The sequence below is a fragment of the Brienomyrus brachyistius genome, chromosome 13, assembly GCF_023856365.1.
Source record: "Brienomyrus brachyistius isolate T26 chromosome 13, BBRACH_0.4, whole genome shotgun sequence".
Classification (NCBI taxonomy): Eukaryota; Metazoa; Chordata; class Actinopteri; order Osteoglossiformes; family Mormyridae; genus Brienomyrus; species Brienomyrus brachyistius.
Genome location: NC_064545.1, coordinates 16,284,718 through 16,301,600, shown reverse-complemented (window position 1 = coordinate 16,301,600; position 16,883 = coordinate 16,284,718). Strand labels below are relative to the sequence as shown.

Below are 16,883 nucleotides of genomic sequence, written 5' to 3'. Positions count from 1 at the left end.
ACCCTCTCACGACTTGCTGCTTTCCGGTGCCTGGGGCCCAGATGCTGTCATTGAGCTTCAGTCCTATCTTTTAGAAGCTGCTGTTTATGCATGTTACACTCGCGCCCCCCATCATCTGTGGCCATTCTGCCCCCCGCCTTCTACCCCCCGCCTTCTACCCCCCTTTCATCTGTGACTGTCCTGTCTCCCACCTCCCCTCGTCTGTGGCCATCCTGCCCCCTGCCTCTCGCCCCCCCCCACCCCCACCATCCGTGGCTGTCCTCCTCCCCCCTGCCATTGTTTGGGCCCCTCGCCGTGGGGGTCGAGCTGCCGGGCTCCTTTGAAAGGCAGTATGTCCAGAGAGCCTGGCCGCCGTGGGCTGGATCGGGAGCCTCGGCCGTCCTGCCTTCACCGCTCCCCATATGGACTCTCTGACGTCTTGCCGTTTCATGCCTATTGTTCAGCTTTTTGTAGGACACCAGACCCATACACAAACTTTGATGTTGCACAATGGATGCTATTGTTACCGGTCTGACTAATATGGTGTAATATCCTTCCTCAGATGAAAAGGAATGCCCTTTTTTGCCCTCTCTGCCTGGGTCGTTGTTTTGTTTTTTGGCCAATGGGTAACCCCTACCATCAGCGGCCCTGGGGCTCAACGGACTCGCGTGTGGCGCTCGTGCATGGGCTGGGGCCTTTCGGATAGCCGCTCCCAAACCCTCTGGTGAGGAGGATGATGTGTGATTATGAAGTCATCAGCCGTGGGCCGCTGGCCCCCGAGGGAACCCCACCCTCTCGCGGGGCCTCGGGTGCCATTGATTGGTGGCCGTGTGTTTGAGCCCGATAGACTGTGAAATGGTCCGCTGCTGCACGGCTGCGTGGCACCTGCGGCTCGCCGGGGTGATTGATTGGTTTGGTCATGTGGAATGTTCCCATCTGCTCCACATTCACCCCCCCCCCCCCCCCCCACATGTCCCTGAATAGCGGGCGCCGGCTGGGGATAGTCAGACTCGGAAGCTGTGAAGGCCAGATCTGATCGTCCCTAAAACAAATAATGTCCTGCCTCTATCGCTGCTGTTATATCTGATTGCAGGGATCGGCTGTCACAGTGATCGTCCGTGACACGACTCTACTGAACATGCTCACCTCCCAGCCTGCAGTCGGATATAGGGATCCATTTCCTTTTGTTTCCCGGCTGTTTTTAATCTGTCCGTCCCAATAAGAATACCCACCGACCCCGTGCCTGATAGCCTGTGATGGTGCCATCTCCGTGTAATTGATCGGTTTGTTTCACCTAATGCCTAATTACACGTTGCAGTTCATAATCGCAGGACGTGATAACCGGTGACGTTTCAACAATGGGTTGGCGGGGGGGGTAAATATGCAGATGAGGCCTCTAACATTTGCATGAGTCGTTTAAATGAGCGCACTGTTGACAGAGCCATTATTAACAGAAATGGATGCCGAGCTGGGAGGGTGAGCGGGAGTGAGCTAAACTTGGGTTTTGGCCTGAACACACGCGATTGGGGGGGGGGGGGGGATGTTTCCTCAGGCTCTGTGTGGCTCCCCCCTCAGCCCCCGAGACCTTCGTCACCCTCTCCTGCAAAACAGCTTTTATTTACTGCCAGGAAAAAACCTGTCACAACATCAAAAGGCTCCGGCGTGACCGGGAAGGGGGAGCAAACAAAAGGGGCTGGTTCAGAGCCCAGACACTGGCAGAGCCCCCCCCAAAACACACGCCAGAGACGCACCACTGGCCGCCCCCAGCCTTTGTTTCTCACATGTCACTGTTACTCTGCTCTCACTAGAGCTTTCCACACGCACATGCACAGTAACCCCCCCCCCCCCCCCCCCCCCAAATTTGTTGTCCGTTTCCTGCCGCCTTTCCTGTTTTTCATCTTGCATGTGAAGAGAACATGGTGCTGGGCCTGAGTTCGGCGAGCAGCAAGGGGATGGGCTTTGCTCTGCACTGCACGGTGCTCCAATGGTGGTAATGGGTGGCACTGGAGGGCCAGCGCTGTGAGCTGCTGGGAGGGGTGCAGGGGCCAGTCTGGGGCCAAGGGGGGCCACAAGAAGCTCCTTTGTGCAGCCCCTTAGGCTGGGGCCGCTGGGCTGCAGTAGGAAAGAAGGGCTTTCAGCGGCGGCTGACTGGGGGTGACGCGCGTCTGCCAGCCAGCACTGCAAGCAAACTAACTGCCTGTTTCTGTGCCTGTTTTATGTCGTCTTACTTAGTTACGCGACCTGCAGGCTCCCGTTATCGGCAGCCATTTTAACCCGCTGCTGCTTTTTCCTCTTTTAAAAGTAAAACCACAAAGCTTGTAAGCTCATGAGTCTTGAGATGATGCCAAGTGCCCCCAGCCAGCTGATCCCGGAAGGGGCAGGGCCACACCCATGCCCGTGCCAGGTGCCACGCGTATGCCTCTGCCACCCCACAGTCCCATTAAAACAGGCAGCATGATTGAAGCGTGCCATCTTGCTGGGCCGCAGTTTGGGTTGCCGAGAGACGCAGCGCCGATGGTGGGGCGCCAACCATGCATGAGTGCACCAGTGTGACTACTCAGGAGATGTGGCCAGTGGGGAGCGTTCGCCCCCTCCTCCTGTGTCCCGTGTCTCCCCACGAACATGGGGGACACAGGTGCTTGCACACATACACACGCACTGCCTATATGCCCCTTTAGTGATGGAGACCCTTCAGGCAGCCGGACTATGGGGGGGGGGGGTGAGGACGGGACGCCGCTAATCGAGGGACTGTGGATGGCGTGCCGGGGGCTAGGCCAAGAGCATGATGGGATTGAGAGGCACCATCTGAGGTCGCGGTGGCCGTGGCAGTTACAGAGCCTGTTAGTCAGTCATCTCTTTATGGGACCTGAGTGTCCGTCCCTCTGTGCTGACGACCCCCCCCCCCCCCCAGAACCACGGCATAAGTGAATGATTAATTGGGTGCCTGACATGTGTGTATGTGTGTGCGTGTGCATGTGCGGTGGGTGGGGGTTGGCGGAGGTTTCACAGCTGTGCTCGCTGGCACTGGCTTGCCCAACGGCGGCACGTTAGCCAGCAGCGGGCTTGGCACAGCCGCTTGCCAGTAACACTTAAACAAATTGCGGGAGCAATGGACGAGCGGGCGCTCTCTCTCTCTCCCCCTCTCGCGTTCTCGGTGCTGATTTCGGGCATTCTTCAGGACCTTCCCCTCACGGCTTCGTTCCTTATGCAGATCAGCCTCCTGTGAGCATTTCTGCTTCCTGTCATCATGCCTCTTCTTTCCCTGTCTGTCTCATTGAGTCGTGGCCCTTCCACAAATTACTTATTTCATTCTTTTTTTTTTTGTTTTTCCTTATTCTCTTTTGTGGCTTCCAGTTGTACAATGCAGCTAAGTGACACACACACTGAGGTGTTATTTCATTCAGACGTGTGTTGCGCGGTCAGGCCAGAGCTGCTGACACTCCGCACGTTGAAGCTCCACGCATGCCCATCAGTGTGTAGACGACAGAACGGTGGCGATGTGGGAACCGGAGCGGGCATCTTCTCTGGGACTCGATGCTTTTCTGCATGTGCATGGCCATGCGGGATGCATGTCTTTAGTCCAACATCGAGGAAGGGAGGGAGACAAAGTGAAGGAGAGTGGGATAAGGAAGCCGGATGTCCCTCCGCCTTTACCTGGATAGAAACAAACACTTCCCACTTGAATGTAGCTCCTGGCACGATGCGGTTTGAGAAGGGGGCCCATCCAAAAGCACAGCGATGACAATGGCTAAAATAAGCAGCGCCTTGCCTGTCCCGTGGTGAAAGGCAGGTGCCTTCGCTCTGCTTGTATACCCATAACGCTGCCCCCCTCTCCAAGGCAGGGAGGTCATGCCGGAATGTGACTGTAGACGCTCTGTCCCAGGGAGACGAGGGAAGCCGTCTTATTCTGGCCCCTTCCACTTTGTTTCAGCGTGTCTGAGCTGAGGGTGACCGACTGCACAAACCATTGTCAGATTTATTTTGGGCTGATTTGGACAGACGTAGAACTAAAATGTTCCACATTTTCTTACGGCTGCATTTTCATTTTTTTTCATGAACCATTTTTTCTTGGTTTTCGAAAACGGGAAAAAATCTGGATGCGACAAAATCCTGCCTTGCAAATCCACACTTCCAAAAATATTTCTTTCCTCTGAGTAAACAGTTTGTTCCTGTAATGTTTGAAAGTCAGACAGAAAATTGTGGCTGGTAGTTTCATCTGCCCGTCCGTCGTCTTAAGGGCGGATGGGAACTCTGCTGATTTTGTGGGATTGTCGTAACCAGCATGGCACCTGCCATCGTCATTCTCACCTCACCCAGGATGCACTCTGGCCATCTCCATGACGATCCTAAGAAGTGAACCATCGCACAGAGCTTTAACGAGATTGAAACCCTATTAGAACAAGATGTTTGAGAGTGCACAGATGGGGGAAGAGAACGTGAATGTTACCGCAAGCGATGCTGCGTGTCTCCATGGCGATTCAGCGTTCTCTCCCGGGACTCAGTCTGTCAAGTCTTCTCTGAGATGTGTGTGCACACGTGTGTGTGTGTGTGTGTGTGTGTGCGCGCGCACGCGTGTGTGTTTAAATCCTGGCACAGAGAGAGGTGTTTTAAAATGCGAAGCATTTCATGCATTTGTCATTCATGCTAATCTCCTCTGTTGTGAATATTTTCACATGCTTCTGGAAGCTTCTGTCTGGGTTGGGCTTTGTGGCGTGCATGCCACCGTGACAGACAGCACCTAAGCAGAATCTCCTCCCTCCTCCCCTACAGGTAAATCAGAGAGGCCTCCATTCTCTGTCTACGGCAGAGATCTGGGCGTGTCTGGGTGCCAGGTGAGTCATGGGCTCTACCCCCTGTTCTCCCTGCCTTCCGCCTCACCTCCCCTTCTCTCCCCTTCCTGCTTTTCTCCTACCCCCCCCAGCTGGTTGCATCTCTCTCTCTCACAGGAACTTTGCTATGTATTCCTTTTTCGTCTCTCTTGATCACTTGTTTTCCTTCTGCTGCCAGTTCAGCTTTTGCCGGAGTTTCTCAGGCTTTTTGCCGAAGTGTATTTAAAGGAGCCGTGAAAGCGGCTCGGTGTGTGTTTGCGTGCGCGTGTGTGTGCGTGGATTTCTTTTTGTGTGTGTCTATATGTACATGTGCACGTGTTTTTGTGTGCATGCATGTTTTCATATGTCTCTGTGCACAAGCATGCGTGTATCACCTGTGTGGATGCGGCGGTACTGGTGGCACTTGGAGTGGGGAAGTGGCACGCAATGCGAGTGAGCTTTGGTGTGGAGGAGTGCAGTATTCTTTTATCCAGTAGGGGCAGCATTGTCTATAAACGTGACTTGCAACCTGTCCGTCTTTTCGGAGCAGCCTGTCCAGCCCCCCCATCCCCATGCTTCTGCACAGATGGGAAGCACAAAGGCAGGATTGAATGACTCTGTCATTCCTCCCCAGCCCCCCATCCACACCCTAAATGTAATGTCAGCAAGTCACAGTGGACCCCCCCCCTTTGCCGCCCTGATCTTGTGCAGCAGACACCAACTTAGTGTCTGCATCAGGGTGGGTTGCGGCCCGTCTCAGGAACCCACAGCACCAAGGGCCCGGTTCAGGAAGCTGCCTCATCCTCATTAATGAATGCAGAGTCTCACTCACGCAGTCTGAGCACATGAGTCATTAACTTGAATACGGAGGCAGCTCGAATGTGTAACATGTTACTATTTTTCATTATAAGTAATATTTTTAAAGGCCACAAGAAAGTGAAAGGCAGACCTGCTGTTTTGCGTGGGAACAATGAAGTGTCACTGGTTCCCGGCGAGGACTCGCCGCCCCAAGCTTTAGGCTGCCTGGCTGTGATGTCATTCGGTTGCTGTTGGTGCTCCTGCATCCCACGGCAGCTGTGTCACTGTCTGCCCGTGATGGAAGTGGGGGCGTATCCAGCACATTTAACTGTCTCGAAACGGGGAGGCGTAAGTTGGGAAGCCTGCCGTAGCTGTGACCTTCCCCTGTTACCGTGGGCTGCTGGTCGGGCCACCATGCACCTCACCCACTGCATATCACCCGCACACATATGATGTAAGTGCGTTGGCTCACATGAACGCACATGTGAGGGGCCCCCTTCCCCCCGCTCCTCTGGCGAGCGGACGCAAGGACGGCCTGGGTCCCGCTGGCAGCACGCTACCCGGGCGCCCGGCGTGCCTCTTGTTTCTGCTTCCATCTCTGCACAGATGGAGCGCGTTTGGCTGCCGTGAGGCTGCCTTAGATCGGCTGCCAGTGGCTGGCAGGCGCCAAGTTCCCGTTCGGCAGGTAGCCCTCGTACCCTGTGAGACAGATTAGCCTGATTAGTGTGCAGGGATGCCATTAATAAAGAAGTGTCCCCTCGCTTTCCCTGTCCACTATGTTCAGACGCGAGGCCAATGTCGAGACCCTGTGTCGCAGGCCACACGCCGCATTATAAATCCGCATGTCCCGTCCCAGCATACACCAGGGCACTGGCATGTATGGCGGCAGCTTTCCCACTTTACTCTGCTCGTTTTGTGCAGGCTCAGTTCGCTGTAATATTTAAATAGGATCTCCAGATTAAAAGGAAAAAAAAAAAAAATCTCAACAGCAGGAAACCCAGCTCTATCTAAATCTGAGCTCCGTAATGCTGCACATTGAGGCTCTAATTATTCTCTAATGAGTCCTTCAAGTGACCCCGTCCTTTATTTTATTTAGGATATAATATTTGTAGGCGTTGGGCCCCACAGCTGCCTTCAGTGATTCCTGAGCAAGCGCCTACAGCATGAGCGGCCTGCCACCCTGGCCCCGCCCCCTGTGGCTGCCGCCCTAGTCTCTCGTTGGTCTCACTTTCCTGGTCTCTGTCCTGTGGGTGAAAGCCGCCAGGCCCCTCTTTGTGTGAGCTGACGCCATTCGCCACAGCCTGTTTAAATGAGCGTGAGCGTGCAGCCCGTGGCAGCTTTAGCTGATCCCTGACACTGATGCTTCCCTTTATTGTAGATAAACTGCTTTCTGGAAGGCGGTTGTTTGGCTTTCCTCAGCCGCCTTCCCAGGAGGTCTCTCGCTGGCAGTGGCTTTTAAATAGCCTGTGGCTCCCAGCGTGACCATGATGTGGTCAAAAAGGTCACAGTAGCAGCAGCGGCCACTGCCTCACTCACACTTATAACCAGCACAGAATACGCTAATTGGGACGGACCTTTTGCTGGCCTCCTAACCCAGTTTGCAGAGGGCAGGCAGGCGGGGTGCACTTGGGTCGAGCGTGCAGAGACTCCGTGGCCAGTGTGCTTCCTCACGTGGCTGCTTCGGTGGCGATCACACTCACTCTCTGGGAGCTTACAGTGCTGGGGTCTTCAGCTGCTGCGTGGCCTGCTTTTATTGTGTGGGGGGTTGTCGTTGACCATGGGGGTGGGGCAGGAGTGAGATCAGTAGGCCAGGTGAGCTGTGTCGCCGTTTTCTTGCAATTCCCTGTCCCCATCCCTGGCTCTGTCTCTGCCCTCATCCTACCCAGTTGCTAGGAGTAAATTTGAGGGAAAATCACCTGCATATGTATTTCTATTTGAGCTAAGAAGACCCCCTGTTTCTGGGGCCCCATGCACAGGCATGGAGATGCCCACAGAACGAGTGTGAATGTTAATCAGGGGAAGCTTCCGGGTTACAGAAAGCAGAGTCAGTGAGTCAGTTTTACTGCTGCCAGCTTCCTCTATGCGTATTGATGCACTTGGAGCTGAAAAAGGCAAGTAATACATGTGCAAATGAAATGATCCCGGAGAATGGTCGCTGTTCCTCTCCGGCTGTCCGTTCGGCCATACAGCTAACCCCTCTACGTGTTGATTAACCTTTGGTTCCAGAGAGGATTGAATGAATGGCCGATATTGTGCGTGCATGCGTGCCCGTGCGTGTGCTTACAATCCCTATTGTACCAGGAATGAGATTATTAATAATGGACTATGTAGCCAAACAGGCAGCCTACAAGTTTTCAGGGTGTTATATCAACACTTTGAGTGTGAATGACTATTGCTATTTAAAGCGTACTGTTGCCTAACTATGAATAGTTACGTCAATTCTTTGATGTCATTTTAGTGTTGACTTATTGGTCGATTAGAAATGTAATTTCTACCAACCTTGTTTTCTCGTTAGAGAACACAAACATTCTCCATGATTATTTTGTTTCACTGTCTGGATTCTCTGGTATATGAGCTGCTTTAAAGGTTTAAATGTGACATGAGGGGGAGGGGATGCTGAGACCTGATGGCAGATTTCTGCAGAAAAGGCTTTACTGACTGCTGATTTGATTGATTAACAGCATTGTGGTGAAGCGAGTCCTAATGAATCATTAGGGAGGCAGAGAGAGCGAGAGAGAGAGAGAGAGAGACAGTGAGCTGTAACGATGTAACAGCACTCCTGGTGTTTCTGATCGCGCATGCTGAATGAGACCCCCTAATTCACTACCGGGGGGCCCTCCCTTCCCTTCACAGATGAGGTGTGTGCAGTCTTTATTGCACGGCCGTGACCGTGTAAATATTTCAGGCTGTTGTATTGACCGGCTCAACGAGTAGTGAGCTGTAAACCGTGCACAAAAGAGGCTGGTTTTGGTTCTCTGTTACCCTTCTTTGTTCCTGCGTCTTTCCTGCATCTTGTCCTCCTGTATCCACAGAGTCTCCTGTTTATCGAGCCCTCAAGAATGTTCTTGTTTAAAGTCACGCAAGAGACTATCTATCTATCCATCCATCCATTATCCATCCATCCATCCATCCATTCCAGTGTTCATTTCAAACACTGTGATTCCTCAAGGCGTAATTACTTCAGTAGTAGCTACCTGTCTGCCCATGTATGTTTGTGCTCTGTGCCCGTCACCCTGTATTAATGTATACCCTGTGGAGTGCACCTTTTTGCCGCTGACCCCGTTCTCCTTGCTCCTGTCTTTTAGGTACTCCGCCCGGACCTCGGCCTGGCTGGCCCCGGACCAGCGACCACGCCTGGCAAGACGGCCAGCCCCCTGTTTGCCTTTTCCCCAAACCCGAGACGGCGGCCTCTGCCGGACTCCGCTCCTCTGGGTCAGTATTGCACCCGTGTGCCCCAGTTGGAGGCCGCCGCTTGATGCTTGGCCAGCTCCAACAAGCCCGAGCACAGCACGACCATCCCACCCCCCCACCCCCCAATCTCAGCACCCTCACATTTTCGCTTGTTTTTGTCTCGAATTTGAAACTTAAAGCTTGCTACTTAAACAGACATGTAAATGTGTAATGTAGCAGGCATACTGTGATATGTAGAGAGGTCAACCTGCTGTCTCTTGGTGGGTATTCTTACTGTTAGTGCTGCATAAATACCCTTGACGGATTGAGGGTTGTGCTGTAAGTTGGGTCGTCTGCCTGCATTGAATGCTGCTCCCTCTGTCCTCAGATTCCATACAGACGAAGAAGGTCCGCAAAGTACCACCCGGGCTGCCGTCCTCGGTGAGTGGGAGGCCTCCTGTGCTCGGTACCCATGCCTTGCTGGGTCCTGCTGTCTCTTCTGGCTTTAGTGAAGACGGTGCTGCTATTGGGGGGTGGGGCTGGCTTTATATGCGCATGTGCGTGTGCATGCATGTGTTTGGGGGGAAGTGATTTACAGACGTGGTCTCGCAGCGGGGCCCGAGCAGAGCGAGTGTGGCCCCAATGCTGGCCTTTTGATGTTTAATTAGTCGTCATGTGGCCGAACAGGAGGACGGCCAGGGACGGATGGCTGAGAGTGGCTGAAATTTCCATTTGTGATGATCCCTGTGGGGGATTCGGGGGGGGGTGGGTATGGGGCTGGGCTTCGCTTTCCAGGCCTTGGGCTTCGCTTTCCAGGCCCTGGGCTTAGGCCCTACACACCGCTAACTGGTGCCAAGGCCCGCGGTTCAGCCCTCTGCGCTTCTGGAAATGGCCGCCTGGCCCCCTGGCGGAGCTGCAGAAACCGAAGGGTTTGAGGCTAGAGCAGCGGTGGAATCTTCTAGAATACAGAAGGGAATTTCATTCATGGGTTTTATGGATTTATGGGATTTCATCTCAGTTTGGCCGCTTGTTTATAACTGCCGGGTCCCAGGGGCGGCTGTGGAAGTCGGCAGCGGAGAGATGACATTTGTTATGGAACAAGGACACAGCAGACGAGGAGGGCGGGGATGCAGACTGGCTGCGCAGGTCGGTTGCCTTGCAGGGCACAGCAGATGAGGAGGGCGGGGATGCAGACTGGCTGCGCAGGTCGGTTGCCTTGCAGGGCACAGCAGACGAGGAAGGCGGGGATGCAGACTGGCTGCGCAGGTCGGTTGCCTTGCAGGGCACAGCAGACGAGGAAGGCGGGGATGCAGACTGGCTGCGCAGTTTGGCTGTGTTGCGGGACACAGCAGATGAGGAGGGCGGGGATGCAGACTGGCTGCGCAGTTTGGCTGTGTTGCGGGACACAGCAGACGAGGAGGGCGGGGATGCAGACTGGCTGCGCAGTTTGGCTGTCTTGCGAAGCACTCCCCTTTTACCCCATGTAAGTAGAGGGATTTTGTTAGCTGGGCCTTTGCACGTGAAGCATGTCACCTCCACCAGAAAGGTGTCATTTCTCCCTTTCAGCTTGGGTAGCCCCCAAAGCCCCCCCCCCCCCGCCATCATTTCCCCCACATGTATCCAGAGAGCACAAACCACGCAAAGGGAGAGTAAAGCAGGCCAGGTGACATCCTATTTGGCTGCTTCTAACTTTCTCTTCACACGCAAACGTAGACCCGTGAAGCAGCGTTGTGGCGAATGTCAGTTTGTTACATAAATGGCACGGGAAGCCGACGTGCCCTTGGAGGGGGGTGTTGAGAGAGCAATAACTAGTACTTCTGTGGTTACACCTGCACCAGCATAGCAAGTAAGTGTGTGTGGGGGGGGAGTTGCAGAGCACTGCCTCTGGGATACCAGTGTGTAGAAGTTCCTCTTCTCTGCTTTTAATTAAAGGTGTTTTGCTCCTGGTTGATGGCAGGTTGGCTTGATGTAACATTTTGCTTTGTTACTGGCAGTTAGCAGACGAGCAGAATAAGAGAGACTGAGGGAAAGTCCCTCTATAGGGGCTCCGGCAGGCGGGCAAGAGCCCCGACTGAGACGGCAAGCCGACCTGCATCTGCTTCTCCCACCCACCCGCGCTCTCCATTCTGCGAGGGTTTCGCTTAGCGGAGAAACGGACAAGCGATAGGGGAAGTGGGCCTGTAGGAGAGGCTGATGGTGACCTTGATTCAGGCTCGAAACGGGGTTTCAAGTTTGACATCAGAAAGAAAAGGCCCGTAAGATGGTGTCTGACTGGTGTATGCCAGCCGGAATGGATTTCACTTCTGCCTGCAGCATCTTTGCCCCTTTTCATTCAGCCGGCTGTTGCTTAGAGTGCCCTCTACAGGTCATGTGTGCATCTGCAGAGAGGGGGAACTGAAACAGTTTAGTTTGTCTTTGAACTTCAGCATCTGAGGAGGGGTCAGTGGCTGGCTGGGGCTGAGTGAGGAGGCATGTCACCACGGAGCACATCCAATAGCGGCCCCGCGTCAGGCACATCGTTTGATGTGGCTCTTTCATGTATCGTATGCAAGTAGTGCCTACTATATAAATACCGGACATAGTGTAAATTAATTTGTGTTGGACTCATTTTAAAAATTAAGTTGCAATAAACAAAAAAATTACAAAAATATGAAGCGAGTTTATAAGTAACAAAAATGGACCCTCGGCAGTGGCAGTATAATGCTTTTCTTTTTTCTGCAACGCTGAGATTCTGTTTTTGGTTTTGGCATTTGATATTTTTAATTTTTGAGACATTTTAAATTTTGCAGCATGGACAGTTGAAACTATATGTCCACCAGAGGTCAGTGTATTGGGATTTGCTCAGACGTGTGTTTGGAGACTGGTCCAACTGGCCTCGAGAACATGCGAAGGCTAAGGAGAGAGATGCCCAGTGTCCCGGGCTGAAATTGATTTGACAGAAGTACATATATATTTATAATAATAATACTTTTTATTTATATCGCTTTTCAAGATCTCAAAGACACTAATATAGAATAAAGTAAACAGATAAGAAAACAACAAAACGTATTATGGATAGAGAAGTTTATGCAATTGAGCAAACAGGATTTTACCTTGATTTTGAAATGGGAGAGCAAGGTTGACTGATGAATGGCAGTAAGGAGGGGGTTCCAAAGCTAGGCAGCTAAACAAGAAAATGCAAGGGATCGATTGAAGAGGGTAGTAAGGAGGGAATCCAGCACCGGGTTAGAGGTGTAGTAAGAGGGTCAAGTGAGCAAGTGGCAGAATTAGCGGCAGTGATTATGTCACAATCCGCAGAAATTTTGAACGTTCAGTAGTGTATGAACTTTTAGAGGGTGGACAGCAGAGCAAACTGTGTGCTGGACAGGCTGATGTGAGAGTGCTTCAGGCATCGTCTCCTTTATGTATTTATATTGTTGCAAAGCAGCTCTGGGATGTGAACCAGAGCTTGAGTTTTTTGGGCTGCTGGGCTGCATGAAAGAGATGGAGCTGTCTGTGAGAATCCAGCAGGTTGGTCCATCCTGAGTCAGACCCAGGAGGTGCTTGCCCCCTCCCCGCCATGGGCACAGCAAACAGCTCTTCAGTCAGTGCTGCTGTTCACAAAAGCCGTCAAACATCCCCCGGGCTCCGGCGTGAGTCACGCGTCTATGGTTGTTTGTCGATCGTTAAAACAGACACGCTATTTTGGGCGAGACGGGGACCGGATATGTTTTGCGAGGTGAATTCCAGGATGCTTTATTGTGTTTGAACAAATCACTGACAGCTTTGCGAAGGGGTGGGGGTGGTGCAGAAAGCAAAGGGAGAAGCAGGCTGCCATGACACCTCATGTGGTGTGGCTCTGAAACAGGATTAAGTCTGGCAGGATCAACCGCGTGACGCGCGTGTTCACTGGACCAAGCACCCAGACTGGCCACTATATGAACGAGGTCCTCACGCCACTGGGGAGAACTTCCTGCAGAACATGTGCCGGGTCCTACAAACACCTCAGTGTGGAGAAAACGGACGGTGGGATCATGCTACAAAACATGTCCCGCCAAAGGTGACCCCCGACCCCATTATGCTCGGTGTTTGGGGTGATGTTGCCCAGGTCTGTGAAGGGTTAAGGTGCTGTGCTTAACACATGTCGGTATTTGGGGTACCGTCGCCCAAGGCTGCGGAGGGTTAAGGTACCATGCTTAACATGTTTCGGTGTTAAGGGTGCTGTCGCCCAGGCCCAGGATGGGTTGAGGCACTGCTTTTAACGCATGTCGGTGTTAGGGGTGCTACCGCCCAGGGCCGTGATGGGTTAAGGCCCTGCGCTTGCCGCGTTTAACTGTTTGACAGTTAGTCACCGGTGATTCACGCGCAGACTGTGAGGAGTTTAGACACGGAATGTGTCCGCCTTGCTGCACTCGAAACCTAGCCCGTGGGCCTCAATGATCGCCAGTATGCAAGTCTGCTGCTGAGGCATGCTATCAAAATTACAATTCATCAGAAGGTCTGTGTGTGTGTGTGTGTGTGTGTGTGTGTGTGTGTGTGTGTGTGTGTGTGTGTGTGTGTGTGTGTGTGTGTGTGTGTGTGTGTGTGTGTGTGTGTGTGTGTGTGTGTGTGTGTGTGTGTGTGTGTGTGTGTGTGTGTGTGTGTGTGTGTGTGTGTGTGTGTCATTTCCATAGCTCAGCTCAGCTCTGCTCCGGGTCAGATGATGAACAAGATGAACCCTTGTGTTAAGACTTTCAGCCGTCTTTGGGGAACTGGGAGGAAGTTATGGACAGAAACCAAATCAAATCACACAAATGAGACAGACTCCTGTTTGTGGGAGGAGAACAGTAGCAGACAGGCAGTGTGTCTGAAGCCCTGGGGTAACGAGGGACATGAAGGGATTGAATGCTGGGCCAGTCTCGCTGTGTGTCTATGTGTGTGTGTGCATACCCACATGCATACGTGTGTGTGTGTGTGTGTGTGTGTGTGTGTGTGTGTGTGCGCGCGCATGCGCATGTATCTGGATGCATGGAGACTTAAACAGGGTCAGTGTCAGGGAAGTCGGGGCCTGTAATGTGATTAGAGAACGTGCCAGATCGACAGGTGGGCGGCAGGGTAGAGCCGGGCGGCTTGGCATGCCCGCTGCCCGTCACGCGATGGGTCAGGCCCGGCTTCAGGCCGAGTGAGACACAGGCCTCTGATGAATCGTCTGCCCTTGGCGGATAAAACAGAGGGAGTGCTTACCCTCCTCGCGTGCCGGATATCTGATGCGTGTGGAGGCGGAGCAGAGAACGTACCACTGCTTGAGAGTGGAGAGGGGGTTCGGTCGCCACACCTGTGATAAGCCCCAGTCTTTGTAAAGATGATGATGATTAATAGCAGCTTTTTTTCTGGGAGAGGGAAATATTTCATTTGTGCCTTCGTGATTATAGCTGCGGGGCCTGGCAGTATGATAAACGTTAACCTGCTTTCCACACTGAAGTTGTGATTTAAGCTTTATTCACTTTAAATACCTCATTGCGTTTGTGGTTTGTTTCCACCCTGCTGCTTTCATACTCACCCCTTTTGTTGTTTTTTGTGTTTGTGTGTCTCTTATCAGTGCGACATTCTGTATTTGTACTCAGACTCTTCAAACAGGTTTTTTTTTTTTTTTTATCAGGCAATTGGGTCCAGATTTAAAAAGGTACCAGCACGCACACCAATGGTTTGGAAGACTTTAAAAGAGCCTTTGAGAACAGAAAGAAATAAATAATGTTAGCTGTGAAGGAAAGGCCTTAAAAAGTGTGCATTTTGCTGCTGAGGAGCTTTCATCTTCTGACGGGGTAGCGGGTGCCGTCTCTGAGAATGCCGGGCCGCACTCCATCCAGGAAACTCCCATTTTGAGCCATGAAAGGCGGCCGCCGAGCAGAGCGGCGTTTTACGGCCACCGCCGGCAGATCAAACGCAGCCCTGCCCAGCCGCACTGCCGGGGCCTTGGGATGAGCTCCCTGTCTGTGTGTCTGTGGCTCCAGTGCTGTCCCTGCTTGGGTTACACAGCTGTGTGTGTGTGTGTGTGTGTGTGTGTGTGTGTGTGTGTGTGTGTGTGTGTGTGTGTGTGTGTGTGTGTGTGTGTGTGTGTGTGTGTGTGTGTGTGTGTGTGTGTGTGTGTGTGTGTGTGTGTGTGTGTGTGTGTCTCTCTCTCCACCTCTGCCTCTTGCACCCAGCTGGGGAACTGGCAGAGTAAGCATGCAGAAATACTGTTTACCGTCACACGCAGTACTCAAACCAGTCAGACTGGCAAAATGTCAGCCGCTGAAAACCATATGACTTCATAAGAAAAACGTATATGCATAAATATATACACCCCCGTTCCGTAGCGTTTGATGTCCAGTGGCTAATTGGGAAAATATACTGAGCTCGAAAGCCTAACTCAGACACAGATGGCTTTTGTCACAAAAATGTAGCTCAGCTAAACACTGCCTGCATCCCCGACTCTAGCCAGCAGTCTAATTTAATTAAAACAAAAATAAGTTTCTCCAGCGCATTATTAAACCCTCTGTGCGGGAATCCGTTAAACAGTTGAAAGTATTTATTTTTTATATGTTAGTGTTAGTGTACTGCTTATTCATTGGTGGCTTTTATTTCAGAATTGGGGGTGCTCTGTGCAGAAAATGCCCAGTTTAACATTAGATTTGTGTTTGTCCTTCTCAAGCATAATGCATTCGCCTGTAACAGAGAACACTAACTGCCCCCCCCCTTACTGTTGCTTGCTTTTTTGTAATTCTTTCCATCAGCACATATGAAGCTTCTGAGGGGTGGGCAGGAAGCCCAGCAGATGAACCCCCCCCCCCCCACGCCCTTCCTCCTTCGGCCTCCCCTATCAGTGCTGCCTTGAATGGTTCAGTCCTCATTTGCATAAGTTCCCTCTGAGTAAGGCCATGTGTAGAGGCCAGGACTGGAGGAATTAGTCGCTTTTCAGCAGGGTGGATGCATGTCGTGTGAGAGAGCTTGTGGATCGTCACTGTGCCCTGAGACCTTAGACCAGTTCAAGACGCCACTGTCATAAATATCGCCTGCGAAGCTGCCATGTATTGCGCTTACCCTGTGCCGGGAATGGGCAATAATTCTTTGATGTATTACTGCAATGGGAAATCGGTAGGTGTGCCGCCTTCTGCGTGGAGTGTGTGTGTGTGTGTGTGTGTGTGTGTTGGTGTCTGCCCGCCCGCCTGCGCTGGGTTGGCCCCGGTTGGTGCTTTTGGAGTTGCCGGGCCAGTGTGGGGCTTTGCGGTTGGAACTCTCCGAGCCCCAGATGGAGCTCGCTGTTTTGTATCCCTCCCCAGGTTTGGGGTGCCTGTACATCTGCTGTGTCAGAACATTCAGTGCCCCGGCACGGCGCTCCGGCCAGCCTTCTGCCTTCTTTACAAACTTCTTAAAAGGAAGTGCCCTGTCCATCGCCTTGTGGGGGTAACTGAAAGGTGTGAATATAGCTGTTCTATATCAGTACCGCATTATCACCTAAAATATATGTAATCTGATCATATTCAAGATGTCTAACCTCAAGCCATTTATCCTTGTATAAGATATAGAAGGAATCTTAGCATTTTTACAAATTTTTGTTGATCAGCCCCAGCTTGTAGAAAAGCCACATTTTAAATTTTTGTGACTTTTCTTTTAAATATAATTTTATTACCCTGTTACCCCAACACTGAGACTGAGATGAAAATGTTTTTTTCCCCCCTTTCTGCGCGGCGTGGAAATAATAACAAGTCTGGGAGTGATTATGGGGAGAGGGGGCCGTTAAGGTTTGCGTTTCCTATGTGCACCATCGGTGTGGCTCCATCTGGATCCAATCACTCGGGCCTTTGTGTATCTCCAGGGAGCCTGACTCAGAAATGGCCTCTATTAAACACTGCTCCTCCACAAGCTTTTAACTGAGCTGTTCTGGTGCGTGCTTGCGTGTGTACGTGGGTG

At 52.2% G+C, this 16,883-nt stretch overlaps 1 protein-coding gene across 4 annotated transcripts in view; it reads left to right on the top strand.

Annotated features, from left to right (window-relative positions):
• LOC125706193 (transcription factor 12-like) overlaps positions 1 to 16,883 on the top strand; it is a 66,021-nt gene that overhangs the window by 30,739 nt on the left and 18,399 nt on the right. For 3 of the 4 annotated variants that reach the window (XM_048972770.1, XM_048972769.1, XM_048972768.1), the window contains 3 exons: positions 4,750 to 4,811; positions 8,891 to 9,017; positions 9,364 to 9,416. In XM_048972770.1, the coding sequence (XP_048828727.1) occupies positions 4,750 to 4,811; positions 8,891 to 9,017; positions 9,364 to 9,416 (242 nt within the window). Of the gene's footprint in view, positions 1 to 4,749; positions 4,812 to 8,890; positions 9,018 to 9,363; positions 9,417 to 15,850; positions 16,068 to 16,883 lie in introns of those variants that run through there. The other variant, XM_048972771.1, reaches the window with a different exon arrangement.